The sequence below is a fragment of the Arachis hypogaea genome, chromosome 4, assembly GCF_003086295.3.
Source record: "Arachis hypogaea cultivar Tifrunner chromosome 4, arahy.Tifrunner.gnm2.J5K5, whole genome shotgun sequence".
NCBI classification, from domain to species: Eukaryota; Viridiplantae; Streptophyta; class Magnoliopsida; order Fabales; family Fabaceae; genus Arachis; species Arachis hypogaea.
The window spans coordinates 4,074,746-4,091,847 of NC_092039.1; the positions used below are offsets into that span (position 1 = coordinate 4,074,746).

General features: G+C 29.8%; 1 protein-coding gene across 1 annotated transcript; it reads left to right on the forward strand.

Annotated features, from left to right (window-relative positions):
• Positions 1-8,189: 8,189 nt before the first annotated feature.
• On the forward strand, positions 8,190-10,654 carry LOC112795849 (heavy metal-associated isoprenylated plant protein 32). The gene is made up of 3 exons (XM_025838034.3): positions 8,190-8,546; positions 8,626-8,701; positions 8,772-10,654. Exons 1-3 carry the CDS (start codon positions 8,517-8,519, stop codon positions 10,256-10,258), a joined length of 1,593 nt encoding a protein of 530 aa, XP_025693819.1. The 5' UTR covers positions 8,190-8,516; the 3' UTR covers positions 10,259-10,654.
• Positions 10,655-17,102: the final 6,448 nt, after the last annotated feature.

Here is a 17,102-nt window from a genome sequence, read left to right on the forward strand (position 1 = left end):
TACATGTATCTTTAGAAAATATCTTTTTATACATGTGTCTTCTAATGAAAGTGTCTTTTGTGGACATGTCTTTTAAATAGAGGTGTCTTTTGCAAATGTATATTTTTTTTAAATGGACTCTGGAGTCCAACCCAATAGAAGTTGGGAGAAATTGACAAAAACGAACCTCTCTTAATTGCTTAGTAAGATTATTTTTCGAATAATGCTGATGTTAGTATTTTTAGTGTATAAAAAAAGAATTGACTAATATTAACTTAAATATAAAAAAAAGCTTCCTAGCGGAATTCAAAGTAATAATAAAGAAAAAGCATTACTCGCTTAAACCTTTGTTTTTCTTTTTCTAAATTAAATTTAAAGTTAAAAAAATTTCCTATAAAAGAGTAATAAAACACCAATTAATAACAAAAAAATATATTAACTTTATTAGGTCATCAATTAGGATATTAATTCACTTGAACTAACTTTCTAAATTTTAAAAAATGCGTCTTGGTATTTGTGCTACGTATGTTTGTCTTTTTTTTCTCATCTTCTTTTTCTTTCTCTTCTCACAATACCATTTGTGTTACGTATGTTTGTCTTTTTTTTTTCATCTTCTTTTTCTTTCTCTTCTCACAATACCGTGTATTCATCTGTAATTTCTCTCGTGCTCTTCAAAACAAATCCCTATTGCGTCCGTCACGTCCTCTTCTCCCTCTCCCAACCCTAAAAAAAAAAATTTAAAACTTAAAAATATCTCAAAATTTAGAAAAGAAATTTTCAGCATAAAAAGAAACATTTATTTACTCAAAAGAAAAGATCCAAAAAAATTAAAAAAAAAAACAGAACAACTTTATCCAAACCTAATCCTATTTATATTTTTCACTGCTAGTCACAGTAATTTTTTAATCCAACAATCCGTTACTTTTTTTTTTCTTTTCGTTAATTTTTTTTCACTCTCTATATTAACAATTCAAACCCTTAACGGTTATCTATTTACGTTATTATCTACTCTCGCAAAGGAAAATGCCATGTGAATAAGTATCTTATAGTTCCAACTATTATTATATTTCATGTTACATTAGATTACATACAAAGTCTGTCATAATTTGTCTTTGGTTTACAAAATCCACACGCATGTAAAATTTCAGTCTGAGATTTTTAATAACGGAAAGTTATGGGCGTGTGACGAAATTAGGGGCATCAAAATCTAGAACCATAATCCTAGTCCATAGTGCATGTGGCATGGCCTATGTTGCACTTCACTACTCATCTACAGTTAATGCGTTTGATTTATAAAGCATCAAAGCATCAGGATGCTAATAAAAATAAAATACACAATTTTCTACTTACAAAAATTAAAATAACAATCATACTTATTTACAATAAATATTAATAACAGCATAATAATATTTAATAATAGTAAAAAAATCACATAAATAAAAAATTAGAAGTAAGTTAATACACCAAAATTTTTAACGTAAAAAACTTATTCAAGGTGAGAAGTAAAAATTACGAGTTACTAATATCATAAAATAGTTTCGCTATAATAAAAAATAGGATACAAAAAAATCACAAATTATTCCACAAAACGTGCATATAATAAGCTAAACAACCCAAAATTCAAAATTTACAAAACAAAAACAAGAACATAAAAATACCATAAATATAGAACTGCTGTGTGTAGCTAATATCTCTAGTTACAGATATCGAATTAAATTTTCAAACGGTGAAAACAAAGAACCAGGTGTCTAAAATACACTATCCAAATTTGAGCTCGATCCAACGGTTAATAAATCTACAGCGATCAATTTACAAAAACAGCTTTGTATATATGTGAAAATAACTTTCTCTCTTCTCTTTTTCTAGTATTTTGTGTGTTTTTTTATAAATGAAACTTCTCTCACTCAAACTTAACCCATCTCAGCCATTTCAATTTACCAACATTTGAATTTTTTTTTTTCACATAAAAAAACAAAAGCAAAAAAACCTAACAAATACATTTCTAATTAATCATCAAATTTAGTGGCAAATTATAAAGATTTATATTTAGTGATACAGCTTCTTCACAATAACTATGGGCGCATGTGCGCATAAGCTTACTCAATATATTATGACAAAAAAAAGAAGAGGGAAGCTTACTCAATATACATACAAAAATGTTTTCTTAGCATAAGCTTTCACATTGGAGCAAAGGGTATAATTGTTATATAATGATGTTTTATAATGTCATTCAATTATATATTGTTTGTATACTTGTATAGGAATTTTGAAATAATAAGTAGCTAAATCAAATATTTTATTAATATAAAATACATAATTCAATCCATAAGGGAAAAAATTATTTCTCCTTTTAGCTTGGCAGAAACAGAAAATTGAGGAAAAACCAAGAAGCTAGGTAAGGTACCAAATTGTTAATTATTATATAAAACTCATGAGCTCTCTCCCACATGTTTTTGAGCTAAATATTTATTATATATTTGGCAACCTTTTGCAAAGAATAAAGAAAGAAGTAAAGATATATAAAATATAAATAAATTAGAAAATGCTTGAATATATAAACCTATAGCATTTTCATCTTTACAATAATGTATTCAGTCACAATAGTAATGATAATAATTAAAGACATGTGAGTGAAATCTGAATGACATGCATGCATCTTCCAACTTCCCAAGTATACACACATACATACAGAACAAAAACAATTGTAAGATGAGAAAAAATTCCATTGTTGTCAAAGGTTCTCTCAACACCTGCAGTTGCATTATTAATTTCCCATAGCATGCTAAAATGTAGTAGCTATAGTGCTATAAAGAAAGGGGCCATTACATAAGTGAGAAATGAGAATTGTACTCTTTCTTGGTGAAGCTTCATAAATAGCCCCACTTCCCCTGTCACCCTTAAAATTGTGCAAAACTCTTATTCTCAATCTTCCTATTCAATCACTCAGCATACCCCATGTGAAATTTGAATGAAGCTCTTGCATGCCTTGGTTGCCAAACTCATCCATCCCCCAATACACCATTTGGAGGCTATTTTTGGAAAAGTCCTATTCCTAAATTTGGAAAACACTCACACTTTATGTACAGTGAAATTTTTTCTTACTTTCTTCTTACTTTCTCAAGTATCTTAACTATCTATCCCGTTCTTCAAATATTTTTCTTATTATATTTATCTTTACTAGTATATTAGTAGATATTATTATATTAACATATTAATTAAGAGAAACTCTTAGGCTAACAATTTTTAATATTTTTATCATTATTTGATCATCATGAAAATTAAATTATTTTTAACAAATAAATTTTATTAATTTATGTATATAAATTGTATTGATTTATGTGTATAAAATTTTAATAAATATAAATATAAATAATATATTTTTTGTATATAAAATATCTATAAAGATAAATACAAATTATTACTGATAAAAAATAATAATATTTACTGATCATATAACATTACTCATTAATTAATTTATATTTTTATTAACTGAATGCATATGATCATGACAAATACGATGTTATTAATATTGCAAGTATTTTATGCTCAAACTAAAAATTCGCAAAGTTCAAGTTTCAGACATTATAAAAATATATTTATTTATGGATTATAAATGATCTTTGCTTAAATGAATTATTTAAATTTTTAGTTTTCAACTTTTTACTAATAAGTTTTGTAAACAAAAAAAATTATTTCATTTTTGTTGAATTAACACTGTTATATCTCTTTGTCTACGTTGCAATTTTTTAAGAGTTAAAATTAGTATATATATATATACAATATGAAAAAGTATTTGGAACCAAAAGGTTATCAGTAAAAAACTAAACAAAATTTAAAAAATTTAAAATTAATTAAGTAAACCTAATTAAAATCTATAAAAGTTTTTCTCTTTTCTCTCACATTAACCTACTCACCTCCAACAATCACATACACCGACTTCTCTCTCTCACCAATGCGGATGCACTGCTGATCGTAAGATTCAGAAAACACTGATGGAATTGTTTAATCAACTAGATGGATTTGATCAACTTGAAAATGTACATCATGCTTCATTTACTTTGTTTTTATTTGGAGACCATCGTATGGTTTAGAAACATTTTTTCTCTTCCTTGTAGCAATTTAAAATGATTAAAAACTTTATCTTGGAGACCACCGTATGGTTTAAAAACATTTGCGACGTGTTCCAACTCGAGGTTGGGATCCTGAGGTCCAATTGATTGGACGGTGCTAACTACTTGGGTCAAGAGACAATTGATAATTTTGTTTGCAATATTTGGGAGAAAGCTGATTTCATTGTTTATAGGAAGATATTACTCTGTGTTTTGGGATATTAGGTGCCATTTTGATGATTAAAGAGACTGCAAACTACACAATTACAAAATTATAAAAAAATATTTATTTAATATAAAAAATATTCTAATACTTAACAAAAAAAATATTCAATTATATTTTAGCAAAAATAATTAAATATCTATCAAATTTAAAAAATAAATATAAAATTCTTAAAGAAATAGAGACATTCACATTTGCAATATAAAAAAATTCGAAAATATATAAAAGAACATCCATTTAGTATGAAAAAGAAACATTCTGATACTTAGCAGAAGAAACATCCATATATATTAACTCGTAGAGATTTTAAATTCACCCAAAGGTATTTGGCTGATTTTTGGCTAATACCCTTTTAGTTTTCTAGCATTGCTCATACAATATAGAATACTTCTACTTTAATACAAAGGGGAAAAATATCTCTTTTAAAATATAAATTTTACCTATTAAAATGAAATAAAAAAATTCATGTCATAAGGTCATGACTATTAAGATTAATATTTTACTCTTCAGCCAACTCAAATTTAATAACCCAAACCCACATCCACAACATTATATAGTTATTTTGAATCATCATTTGCAAATTGTCTTGTTTTTTTTTCTCCCTAAAATATTAAGAATGGATTTAGAACTGTTTTTGAAGTCAAAGAGAAGTCCAACAGAGTATAGGCTTATAAAAAGGGTAAACAATAATCTGACTTTTTTTTTTATGAATACCCATTATTTTAAGGATATCAATGATTTAAGGAATAAACATGTCTTTGTTATTCGTAAGCTCAAGCTATATGACTACGTGCTTTTTTTAGAGCCCATTATAACTGAACCAAGACGAGTCTTCGTTTTACTGAAATTTGACACCAAAACTCATGAAACAACCCAATAATTTGGGGCACTCCCATAGAATTCTATAGGTGTATGTTTTTACATGTATGTTTAATCCTCTAGTCAAAAGGATTTTTTAGCTAAAAAAATAATGGGAGAATATATAGAGTAATAATAGATGTACGCAGGGGTGGTCAAATACAAACCGATATAAATTAAATCGCTCATCCAATCTTATCTAAACCGAAACCGATTAAAACCGTATTAATTTAAATTTTATTGGATTTTATTTTTTACAAACCGCTGGATTGAATTGAATTTTGGATCTACTTTTTAAAACCAATCCAATCCAATCCAAACCACACAATATACTATAATATTATTATTTTATTATTATATTTATAATATATTTAATTTATTATATATTTTTATATTATTTATATATTATTATTATTTAATAAATAGTTTATATTTAAAATATTATTTATTATTTATTTTAACTAACTTATAATTTTATTTTATATGATTTGTACCTATTTTTTTTTTTCTTTTGGTGTCGTTTCTTTTGGGCATTTAGTCTCGTACTCTGGTTTCAATAAAAAAAAATGTTTGGATAGAGTTAAAATAGAGTATTTTTTACTTTCTAAGCAATCCTTGATTAGGGTTATACCATTAGAGTCTGACATAACTTGTTGATTTATCATGAATGAGACTGAAGTCACAAATGATTTCTTATTATTGAAAAAGAAATCTCGAATATAATATTGCGTTATAGATTATGGTATTTATGACATAAACCAATTTTTAGATTGATAATGTAGTAGACATCATCATAAATAATGATGTCATTTATGTAATAAAAGAAAATCTACATTTTTATTTTTTCACGGAATCAATGAAACTAAAATAGTATCAACAGAAAAAAAATCAATGATTGTTTTTAAAAACTAATTTTAAATTCTTTTAAACTATGTTTAATGTGTCCACCGGTATTAGAATCATGCTAGAAATGGCTAGATAAGATTTCCAATGCAAGTATGTACTATTTGCTTTTTAGTAAAAAAGTATCAAGTTAGTACTAATATAATTATATTATTTTATTTTAACTTAATTATTGAATACTACAACTCACTGAGCTGGGGACCATTATTATTATTTGGGGGCCCAGAGAAAGATAAAATGAAATAAATGTAAAATAAAATAAAATAAAATAAAATAGCCATATAGAAATGGCTGAGCAGGTGGAAGGGGCTCGGAAATGAAGAAATTTTGAGTGTGTGTGTGTTGTGTTGAGTATTATTGAAGAGTGGAGTCAGCATAATTTTCTTGGTATGCTCAAATCACTGCCAAGGATGTAACTGTAAATGCACTTCCACTTGAGTGAAAAATTCATGTGAATTTACCAAAGAGACCAGTCCTTGAGATCAAATTTACAAATTAGCCATTGACCCACAATAAATGGCAGTATTAATTGTGTCACCCAATTTTGGAAGATAAAGTCTGACATAATTCATTCCTCTCTGTTCATATTTGATGCTTTCTCATATTCATAGTAAGTATAGTTTTATTTAGTTTTTTTTTTATAATTTGCAGATTTTAATAATCTTATTACTTATTGTATATTTATTATCCATTTAAGTATTTACTTAACAAATATTCACAATATTATAATAATATTATTTTTTCTTTTGAATTTAAATATATTAAATAAAATTTATTAATTATGTACAACTACCATAGAAAAAGAAAATGAACAATTAAATTAATAAAAAAATATTAAGTATCAAAAGAATTCGAACTAAAGTCAAAGAGTAATTATGACCATAATTAAAGGAATTTGCTAGTTAAAGACCCAAAATTAAAAATAGTACTTTCTCCTATCATAATTATTTTCCATAAAGTTTAGTACAGTTGTAAATATAATTTGATTATATTATTTATAACTTTGATTATGTGTATATATTTGGTTTGATTATATTATTTTTAAAATGTTCTCGTAATATTTGATTACATGTTATTTGGAACGTTTAATTATAATATTTGTAAAATTTGATTATAAATATTAATTTGATGTGTGCTTTTTGACATCATAGAGTTGATTTGTATAAGAAGATAAAGTGATTGATATTTGATGATAATTGATTTTGTGGTGTTTAATGTCATTGTAACTGTCTGGACAATTTTATGGTAGGCTTGTAAGTTCTTTAAAAATTAAATATTAAATAAATTTTAAAAAAATTACGATGGACTTATAAAATTTTGTAAAAATAACTTAAAGAATTGATATCTTTTGAAGAGTTTTCTTTGCCATCTTGTCAAAGAATTTTCATAAATTTTTTTGTTTTTATGTCAGATATTTATAAATTTACACAATTTTTTGAATGACTTACTTAATATTTTTTTTTTCTTTACGAAAATATGAATTCTAAGAAAAAAATGTAGATTATAATTTATAACTCATTTTGAAGTGGTTGAAACATAGACGAAGATGGTTTAATAATAATAATAATGTGAAAATTCAGGTGAAGTCGACTTCACATGAAATTGATATCTGAGAGCTGTTAGATAAAAATTTAATCAAATCAATCAAATTATCTAACAACTCTCAAGTATCAACTTTACTTGAACACATGAAATAGAGAAAGTATGAGGAGTTAATGGAATATTTGTATAATGTATACAATAGAGGTTTATGAAGTATTAGACATATAATCATTAGTGTTACTTTTTTTCATCCGCTGAAGCTTTTGAGATGAGTGGTATCATGATATTGTATTAGAGTGCTAGATCCAAAAAATCAGGAATTCGTACACATTGTACAAATAATCCATCGTCTTCCTAGCGGGATCCCATTAAATAATATGAATAGTAGAATTAAGAAAAAAGGAAAAGTGGAATCTAGTTTAGATTTGTTTGGGGAAGGAATAAAATGAAAATATGTTACGTAAGAGAGGCAAAGCCTTTGGCACATTGGGTGAGTGATTGAAGCTTCCCAATTACGATTCCGGAAAAGAGAAGACATGGCGACGGTTAAAAAAGTGTAGCGAGTTACAAGTTACAACACACAATAACACAAGTCTTTTTTTTTTTTTTTTTTTGAAGTTGTTGCAATAGAAAAACAAAAACGGTTGTCTCTCTTTGTTTGTTATTACACCCTGAAATAGAGGATTGAAAGCTTTTAATGACAAGACTGTGTTTTTGTTTGAGGGAAGCACTTTCTCTTTCTCTTTCTCTTTCTCTTTCTCTCCAAGTCTGAGCCTTTGTTGTTCAGGACTCGCTATCTCTGTTTTCACTCAGACCACTTTTTTCTTTTGTTTTTCCTCTCATTCATTGGCTTCTGTGTTTGCTTCCAACCCTCTCTCAGATCTACCTTCTTTCTCCAGAATATGAGTAAAGAAGAGATTTTGAAGATACAGGTACCAACACTTACTCCATCTATCTCCTTCAACTAATTAATGTTATTTATTCTGTTTTTGGGATTGCTTGTGCATGCAGAAATGTGTTCTTAAAGTGAACATACACTGTGATGGGTGCAAGCAAAAAGTCAAGAAAATCCTCCAGAAGATTGATGGTATGCACACACATTTCTTCTTAATTATATCTTGAATCCGAGGTGTCTTATCTTTTGTTTTGTTGGACAGGGGTGTTTACGACTGAGATAGATTCAGAGCAAGGGAAGGTCACGGTTTCAGGGAACGTGGATCCAAACGTTCTCATCAAGAAGCTTGCAAAATCAGGCAAACATGCAGAGCTTTGGGGTGCTCCTAAACCCAACAACAACAACAACAACAACAACAACCATAATAATCAGAACCACCTTGCTAACCAGATGAAGAACATGCAAATTGAGCACAATGGCAAAGGTGGTGGTGGCGGCGGTGGCGGTGGTAACAACAAGGGTCAGAAGGCTGGGAATAACCAACCCAAAGGTGGTGGTGGTGGGCAGAATCCACAGCAACAGCTGCAGCAGCAGTTGCAGCAGCTTCAGCAGATGAAAGGGTTTCAAGATCTGAAGCTTCCTCAATTCAAGGACATGCAAATGATGGCCCCAAATCAGAACCCCAAGAACAACAACAACATGAAGCAAGTGAAGTTCAGTTTGCCTCCTGAGGAGGATGATTTGTCTGATGACGAGTTGGATGAGTTTGATGATGATGATGACTTTGATGACGAATTTGATGATGAGATGGATGATCCTCACCACCCATTGAACAAGATGAAGCTCCCTATGGGAAATGGTGCTGCTCATAATATGATGTTGAATGGCATCATGAATGCTCAGAAGGGTGGTGGCGGCGGCGGCGGAAATGGAGGAGGCAACGGCAAGAAAGGCGGCGGCGGCGGTGGCGGTGGCGGTGGTGGAGGTTTGCCTGTGCAGATGCAGGGGATGGGTGGTGGGAACGACGGTAAAAATGGAAACGGAGGAGGAAAGAAAGGAGGCGGCGGCGGGGGCGGTGGTAACAACCAGATTCAAGGTGGTAACAAAAACAATGGTGGCAAGAATGGAGGTCCTATGCAAAATGGAAACAATGGAGGTGGAAACAAGAATGGTAACAATGGGCACCACGGCGGCGGTGGTGGCGGCAATCCAAACAATGGCAATGGGGGCAAAAAGGGTAATTCAATGATGGGTGAAGGTGGTAATGGTGGTGGTGGTGGTGGTGGTGGTGGTGCTCAAGCTATGATGAGCAATGGGTTCCAAAACCTTGGTGGTCATCATCCTAGCATGGGTGGGCCCAATATGGGCCCAATGAGCCTCCCAATGGGCTCAATGCCAATGAACCAAATGGGGAACATCCCGGCCGTTCAGGGTCTCCCCGCCGCAGCAGTCAACGGTGGCGGGGGCGGCCCGGCCGGGTACTTCCCACAGGGCGGCTCCGCGGGTCCGGAGGGTATGGGCGGAAACCCTTACAACCAACAACAATACATGGCTGCAATGATGAACCAACAAAGAGCAATGGGGAATGATAGATTCCAACCAATGATGTATGCAAGGCCTCCAATGGCAGTGAATTACATGTACCCTCCTCCTCCTTACAACCCTTACAGCTACCCTCCTCCTCCTCCAGAACCAACATATTCCAATTTTTTCAGTGATGAAAATACCTCAAGCTGCAGCATTATGTGAAATATGGATCATGATGAAATAGTTTGGTTGTGGTGGTTGCTTTGCAATTCTCTCTGATCATGAAGATGATGCAATATTATACAATGGAAACAAATGAGTTTTTTTTTTCTTTTTCTTTTTTTCATCTTTTAAATTTAGTTTCATTTTCAGTTTACTTTTTATTATCTTCTTTTTCATCCCAGGTTTAAAAAAAACAAAAAAACCAAAGTAGAGGAGGTTTGAGTTTTACCATAGGGGAGTAATTTATAGGGTACTTATATAATATTTATGTTTCTTGGGAGTATGAGATGAGATGTAGCTGGGGAATGTGGTCATGGTGGGCTTCCTCCATGTGACCTGTCTATATGTGTTTATATGATGCAAAACAGAAATAAAATTTTCACAACAAAAACAAAATTAGAGAATGGGGTGAAAAAAAAAGAAAGAATTGCCCATCTCTCTCTCCCTCTCTCTGTTTAAAATTTAAATTATGCAGTATCTTATTAGAAATTAATTGTGCTGGTCCTGATGACTACTTTAGTACAAAGAGTTAATTTTGATAGTGCAGAATTTGTAACATGACAAAGCAGCAAAATTATTACTATTACTATTATTAAGAATCATAATGATGAGTTATGCTAGCAGTATTGTTTATGATTTGTTCTGTCACGCATAGTCCTATCTTATTGAATTAAAGAATGGTGTGAGTAGCAGCTAGCTTTTGGATCTTATAATATATTTTAATTTATTTATACGAGTGTGTCCCTTGTTCCAATGTGAAGAAATCATGGATGTTTGTGTGGTGGGGTGCACACTGAAGTTGGGTGCATTTGAGGGGATGGACCCCAGTGACCCCAAACAGTGCTAGTGTGTGAGTGTGGGCCACCACAATCATCATCACTATCACTCGGAATTGTGATAAACACCAAATTCTTGTGTCAGGATTGTAGTTTTTATTAAAAAAATAACGGGATTTAATTATTCCAGCTACACTAGTGTTTTGGAGGCTAATTGAGACATTGTTGGTAATGGTAAACACACACATACACTGGAGCAAGTGGGATTCTAGGTGCAGAAGATAGGGATGATAGGATATTCACATGGCCTTTGACTGTTTGATCTCAAATCATTCTTCTGAGTTACATACCCCCGGAACATTTCTCAAAAGGAGAGTGTAGACTTTGCCACCTTTTTCAAAATAATTTCACACTCAAATTTATTATTTTTAATTATTAATTTTATTTATTTAATTTATAATTCAATATATTTATAAATATTGTTAATAATTTAATATATTTTTAGTCCATACTTTTAAAATTTAAATATAAGTTTGCTAATGACTTGTTAGAAAGGGGCTTAAGAAGAGTGCATGGTACCATTTTATTGATAGGAAAAGTATAAGGTATTAACATATTATCTGTTAATTTCTGCCAACTTTTATTTATATTTGTGTTTTATGGAAGTGTGTTCGTAGATGTGTCTAATAATTAATATATTTTAAATACATATATAAAGAGACACATCCAGAAAATATATCTATAAAGACACTTCTATTAAACACAGTTATAAAAAAATATTTTTATTAAACACATCCATGAATACACTTCCATGAAACACAATTATAAATAAGAGTTGACAAAAGTTGACAGATATGCTGTTGGTAACGTAGCGGAACCGTTATTGATATTCCTCCAAATTTTCTTAGCCAAATATTGTATGATGATTGTAGAGAGGTTTCTCTACCCGATGGGACTAATATCTTGACTCTAAATTCCGTTTCAATATAAAAAAATCACAAATTTTTTAAATTAAAAATATTATTTGTATACTAAAATTAGCTATTAAAATTATTTATTAATATATTTGTGTATAAATATATGTGTGATTTAATTTATTTTTAATGTATATTTATATTTTAACATGTATTTTATATTAGTGGCTGACTTTAGTGGCTGATTTTGGTATATACGTAGTATAACTCTTTTTAAATATATAATTAGTAATAAAGAATAATAAAACACATGTCCAAGTTGATTTACTAATGTTGTAACTTATATGCATCACTTATTTGTATATTATTTTACATATTTTCTGTCTTTAGTATTAAAAATAAATGATAAAAATTGAAAAGAGATAATAAATTTTATCTTTTATATCTTAAAAGAAATTGCTTAAAAAATGTATAAAAGTATGAATAAAAACACTATTCGTACCAACGAATATACAATCCAATAAAAATGAATTAGCAATCTGATCCAGCATGAATAGAGTTAGATTTAGGTGTTGAACTAATCCTATTCGTCAAACTTATATTCTTAATAATATATATAAATGAGTAGAGACTTAAATTACAGTTATTCTCTTTGCCACAAATACTTAGTCTACTAAATTAATAATTTAATTTGGTAATACTACATAATAATATTTAATAATATAAAATATAAAAGAATTAGATATTATATTTAAGTGAAATTATTTTTTGCAAGTCAAATTGGATTGAGAAATTTAAAGTGGAGAACGTTCGAATTGAAGAATTTAAATTTACCGATAAAGCTATATTAAAACTTAAATCTTATTCTACTCTATTTATTTAAAAGTTGATTCGGGTCTTTGTGTGGCTTGCAAGTTGGGGTTCAGACCAGTGATCATAGAATCTTTTTCTCCTGATAGCTTTTCCTCCTAGTGTTTATGATTCAGCGATTAGCTGATTTGGATTCAGAGTTGAATTTTTTTCAATTCAACTGATTGACTTTGAATTTTTTTTTTTATGCGAATAGAAGAGGTATTGTAGCTGCTTATTGGTTTGTTTTCTATGTAGTGTTATCTCTTTGGACCTTTTATTTTGATCTGTTGTTGCAATTATTAGTTGAGAATCTTTAAATAATTTGACAAATTTAAATAAATTATTATCTAACGATTTTTAACTCATAATTTTACTTAAATTTTTATCTTATAATAATAATTAAAAAAAGAACAACTTGAGTGCACATTTACTCTCCAATAAGTAATAATTTTAAGTTTTGACCCCTCATTCATTAATCTCCGGATCCTCTGTTATTGTGAGACAAGACAAGGGAGTTGTAACTTTAAATTCGATTACTTTTTTTTTTAACAAATTCGATTACTTTAGAGTTTAGACAGACAAAGCCTATCTGCCAACTCCACGAGCGGGTCATACACCTAAAAAAAAAAAGAATATGGACGAAAATTTCCTTATAATGGTGTTTAGGGAGAGTAGTTGAGAGACTATTATGTGTTGCAAAGGATCAATATCTAAAAAAGGTTAGGTTAGATAAACAATAATTTTTTTAAACAACATGAACAACTATGAATTAAGTCAAAATACATTGTATTTTTAAATTACTCATTTAAATTTTAACATTAAAATAATTATCCACACACTTAGTGAAATGAATATCTAATATATTTATTGTTCAAATTGTTTAATATTTTTATTATCTGTCTATACTTTTTTTTGTAATTATAACTCTTTTAAGATTTTGCAATTAATCGTTACAAACTCTATATATATGTATATATGTGCGCGCGCGCGAGCGCCGCGTGTGTAATAACGATGAAATATGAAAGCTGAAAAAAAATTTTAACATCCAAATCTTTATAATTTGTATCAATGTCAATTTTATTGTTTTCAAAGATTGTTGTAGTCTTCACTTCAAAATTCTAAATTATTTCTCTTCTTAAATATTGTTAGATATTAAATTAAAGAGTAATGAAATAAATAATATTTTAAAGTTTTTTTCTGAGATTTATAGGTTTTTAAGAAAAAAAAAGTTATAAATAAATTCATGAACAACTATAGGTGAATTTATATGTTATGAGATGAAAAGGTGATAGAAGGATCAAAGGTGTTTAGCATGTTGTAATAATTCTTTTAACATATACATTCATATTGCAATTCTTCATGTACTTATTTGGTATTTTTTTACTCAAAAAAATCTATAGGTCGTTACAAGATTATATTTTCTCAACAACTTACTTAATACTAATTTTTGTTGAAACCTATAACTAATTTACCAAAGAACTTTTTAAATACTTATTTGTGGCTTGTGGCCTTTCTACATGATAGCAGCATCAACTGTATGCATTAACCCAAAAATATTCTCTAAAAATGTAAAAAGGTATAACACAAGTGATTATTATGATATTATCTGATTTTTTAATATGGCAATTTTTTAGAGTTACTCATTCAAATATCAAACAATAAAATCAACGTGTTAGATTATTTATTAGTATTCAATAATATTTTTAAATGATCGTTTTTAAAAATAAATTACATTATTAATAATAACAAATTATAAACAGGACATGTATAAATTATTTATATAATACCAAGAAGGGTAAAGAATAAATAAATGTAGAGCTACTAATTTACAGATATATTTTGTAATTATACATGGTTGAATGTGATTTTGATAATAGAAACTTGTAAATATGTTTTTTGAAGGATCTGTTCTCGAGATTTTTCTTTGTTTCAAATCAATGTGAATCTGTTATAGGAGATTGCGAATTTTGAAATGAATTAGAGTGTATTTGGAACTTCTAATGAAGGCGGGGATTTTTTTAATGGGAATTGGAACTTTTGAGTCAACTACATGAGACTTTGAGACCTGTGAGATTAGTAAATAGCAGAAAGAATAGAGTGTGGTGTGAAAATATGATAGGCGAAGAATTTTTTCAACTAACTCATTTGTACAGGTGTTGCAGGAAGAAATGATTCCAGGAAGTAACCAGTTATAGTTTCATTCGGCCTGTTTGAAAAGGTTTAGTTTCACCAAGAGTGGAGTTGTTTGTATGGTTTGTCATGATAGACAGAGTGAATATAAAGGACAGACTGAGGCGATTTGGAATTATCAGTCAAAGAGATATTATATGTATTTTTTGTAATAAAGAGGTGGAACATGTACACCACTTGTTTTTAGACTGTGCGTTTGCTTGGCAGGTGTGGAGTGCTTAGATTTCAGATTTTGACTGACAATTGACATATCCGGGTACGGTGAATGAGAACTTTTTAAGTTGGATAGAAGAACCAAGAAACAAGGAAGATCGTAAACAATGGTTGAGATGCTGTTGTGCAATCGTTTGGAACATTTGGTTGAAAAGGAACAAGAGAATTTTTCAGAACACAAGTAAGGGGTTGAAGAGATCATCAACTTGACTTCGACCAGTGTGAACGAGTGAAAAGAGATGAATCCCTTTTGTTGTTGATGACTATGTCGAAAATAACATGAAAAAATGCTCGTATTGTTTAGATTCTTCTTTTTTGGTTTACTTGTGTTTGTTTGTTCCATTTTTATTGTGTTAAACTTTTTACTTTAAAAAAAATTTGTAAATATGATAAAGTCTGCATTATAATGTAAAAAAAATATTATATACATATTAAAAATTAAATTATAAATATAATGATTTATTTATATGGTAGTTAGTTTATAATATGTACATAACTAATTTATATTGTATAATATAATTATTAAAATTAAAAAAATACCATGCAAAAAAATTTGCTAAGGACGTAGGTAAAGTTTGACAATATAAAAAAAAAAAAACAACTTTTCAGAGGCACTTTGGGAGTGAGTGACACACTTTGCACTATATATTATCAATTTTTTTAAACTATATTTTATTTATTATTTATGGAAAGAAAATACATTTTTGATGAAAAATAAGTGATTTTTTTCAGGGTATTTTTATGGACAGAGACAAGCTAACTACTTTACATTTCCAAAAAATCTAACGGCGTTGACACTTTTTGACACCAAAATTTCTTTCTCTGTATTTGTAAGCGTCTAGTCCTATCTATCTGACTATCCCTCCCTCACAAGGACAAAGGGCATCACTCACTGCCACTACCCTCAAGAAAATAAGAATTAAAGAAACCCCTTGTGGGCCCAACCCCTTCCCCATTCGCGATCATCATACATATGTCACATGTTCATCATCATCATCCATTTCCATTCATCCATATAAATCTAGTCATACACCACCCCTTGTCTGATCTGATTCATGCGGGTTCCACCTTCGTCCTTGTGGTAAAAAACCTATTTCTATTAACATTTTCAGTTTATAATTAGTATTATTTGTCAGATTTCTTTAAGAAATTAATTTTAGTACATAAAATAACTAACGTTATAAAGTGGAACAAGCATGCATGTATGTATGTTTTAGCATGGTTATAGTTCATACCCTGGCCCAATAATAAGGGCCCAGGTCCAAAAGAAAGGCTTAGTTCAAAGGATTGAGCCTTACTGAGCACCGACCTTCGTGTTAAGAAGTCGGTGTTGACTACGATTTGTCCTAAAGAAGTCGGACACGAGATTAGCTGGCAGATAAACACTCATTCAAAAGAGTATCCGCCCCTAAAATCTCTCTAACCACTTCATCAAGCCATATCTTAACCTCCCTAAGATAATGGGACGGTTAACACCCTAAAGATATGGCACTACTCCAACGGTGGTTATTGGCTCACCACTATAAATACACTGACACCCCTCAGGTATTTCTAAGCCCAATACTCTCTAGACCTGCTCACACCCTTGCTAACTTAGGCATCAGAGTGTCTTTGCAGGTACCACCCCATCTCCTCGTACAAACAAGTCGGACGGAGTCTCCCGAGTTGCATACTCATTCGGAATCCTCCTCCTTCACACATTTGGACCAACCAACGTCATCCAACCCATCAATCTCCGGTTATCCACCGTAACAGTTACTACTCACTAAATTATCTAAAATAAGACGCTTAATTAATTTAAAATTCTAGTTTTTCATGTCTAAGAAATGCATTGCAATTTTCGGTTTAACCAAATTAAAAAAAACATGGACAAATATATTTTATAAGCAACCAAACTAA

Excerpts from the sequence above, each read along its gene's own strand:
- LOC112795849 (XM_025838034.3), top strand. The coding sequence starts at position 8,517 with ATGAGTAAAGAAGAGATTTTGAAGATACAG. Across the intron at positions 8,547-8,625 it reads AAGAGATTTTGAAGATACAG|AAATGTGTTCTTAAAGTGAA; the intron begins GTACCAACACTT and ends TTGTGCATGCAG. Across the intron at positions 8,702-8,771 it reads AATCCTCCAGAAGATTGATG|GGGTGTTTACGACTGAGATA; the intron begins GTATGCACACAC and ends TTTGTTGGACAG.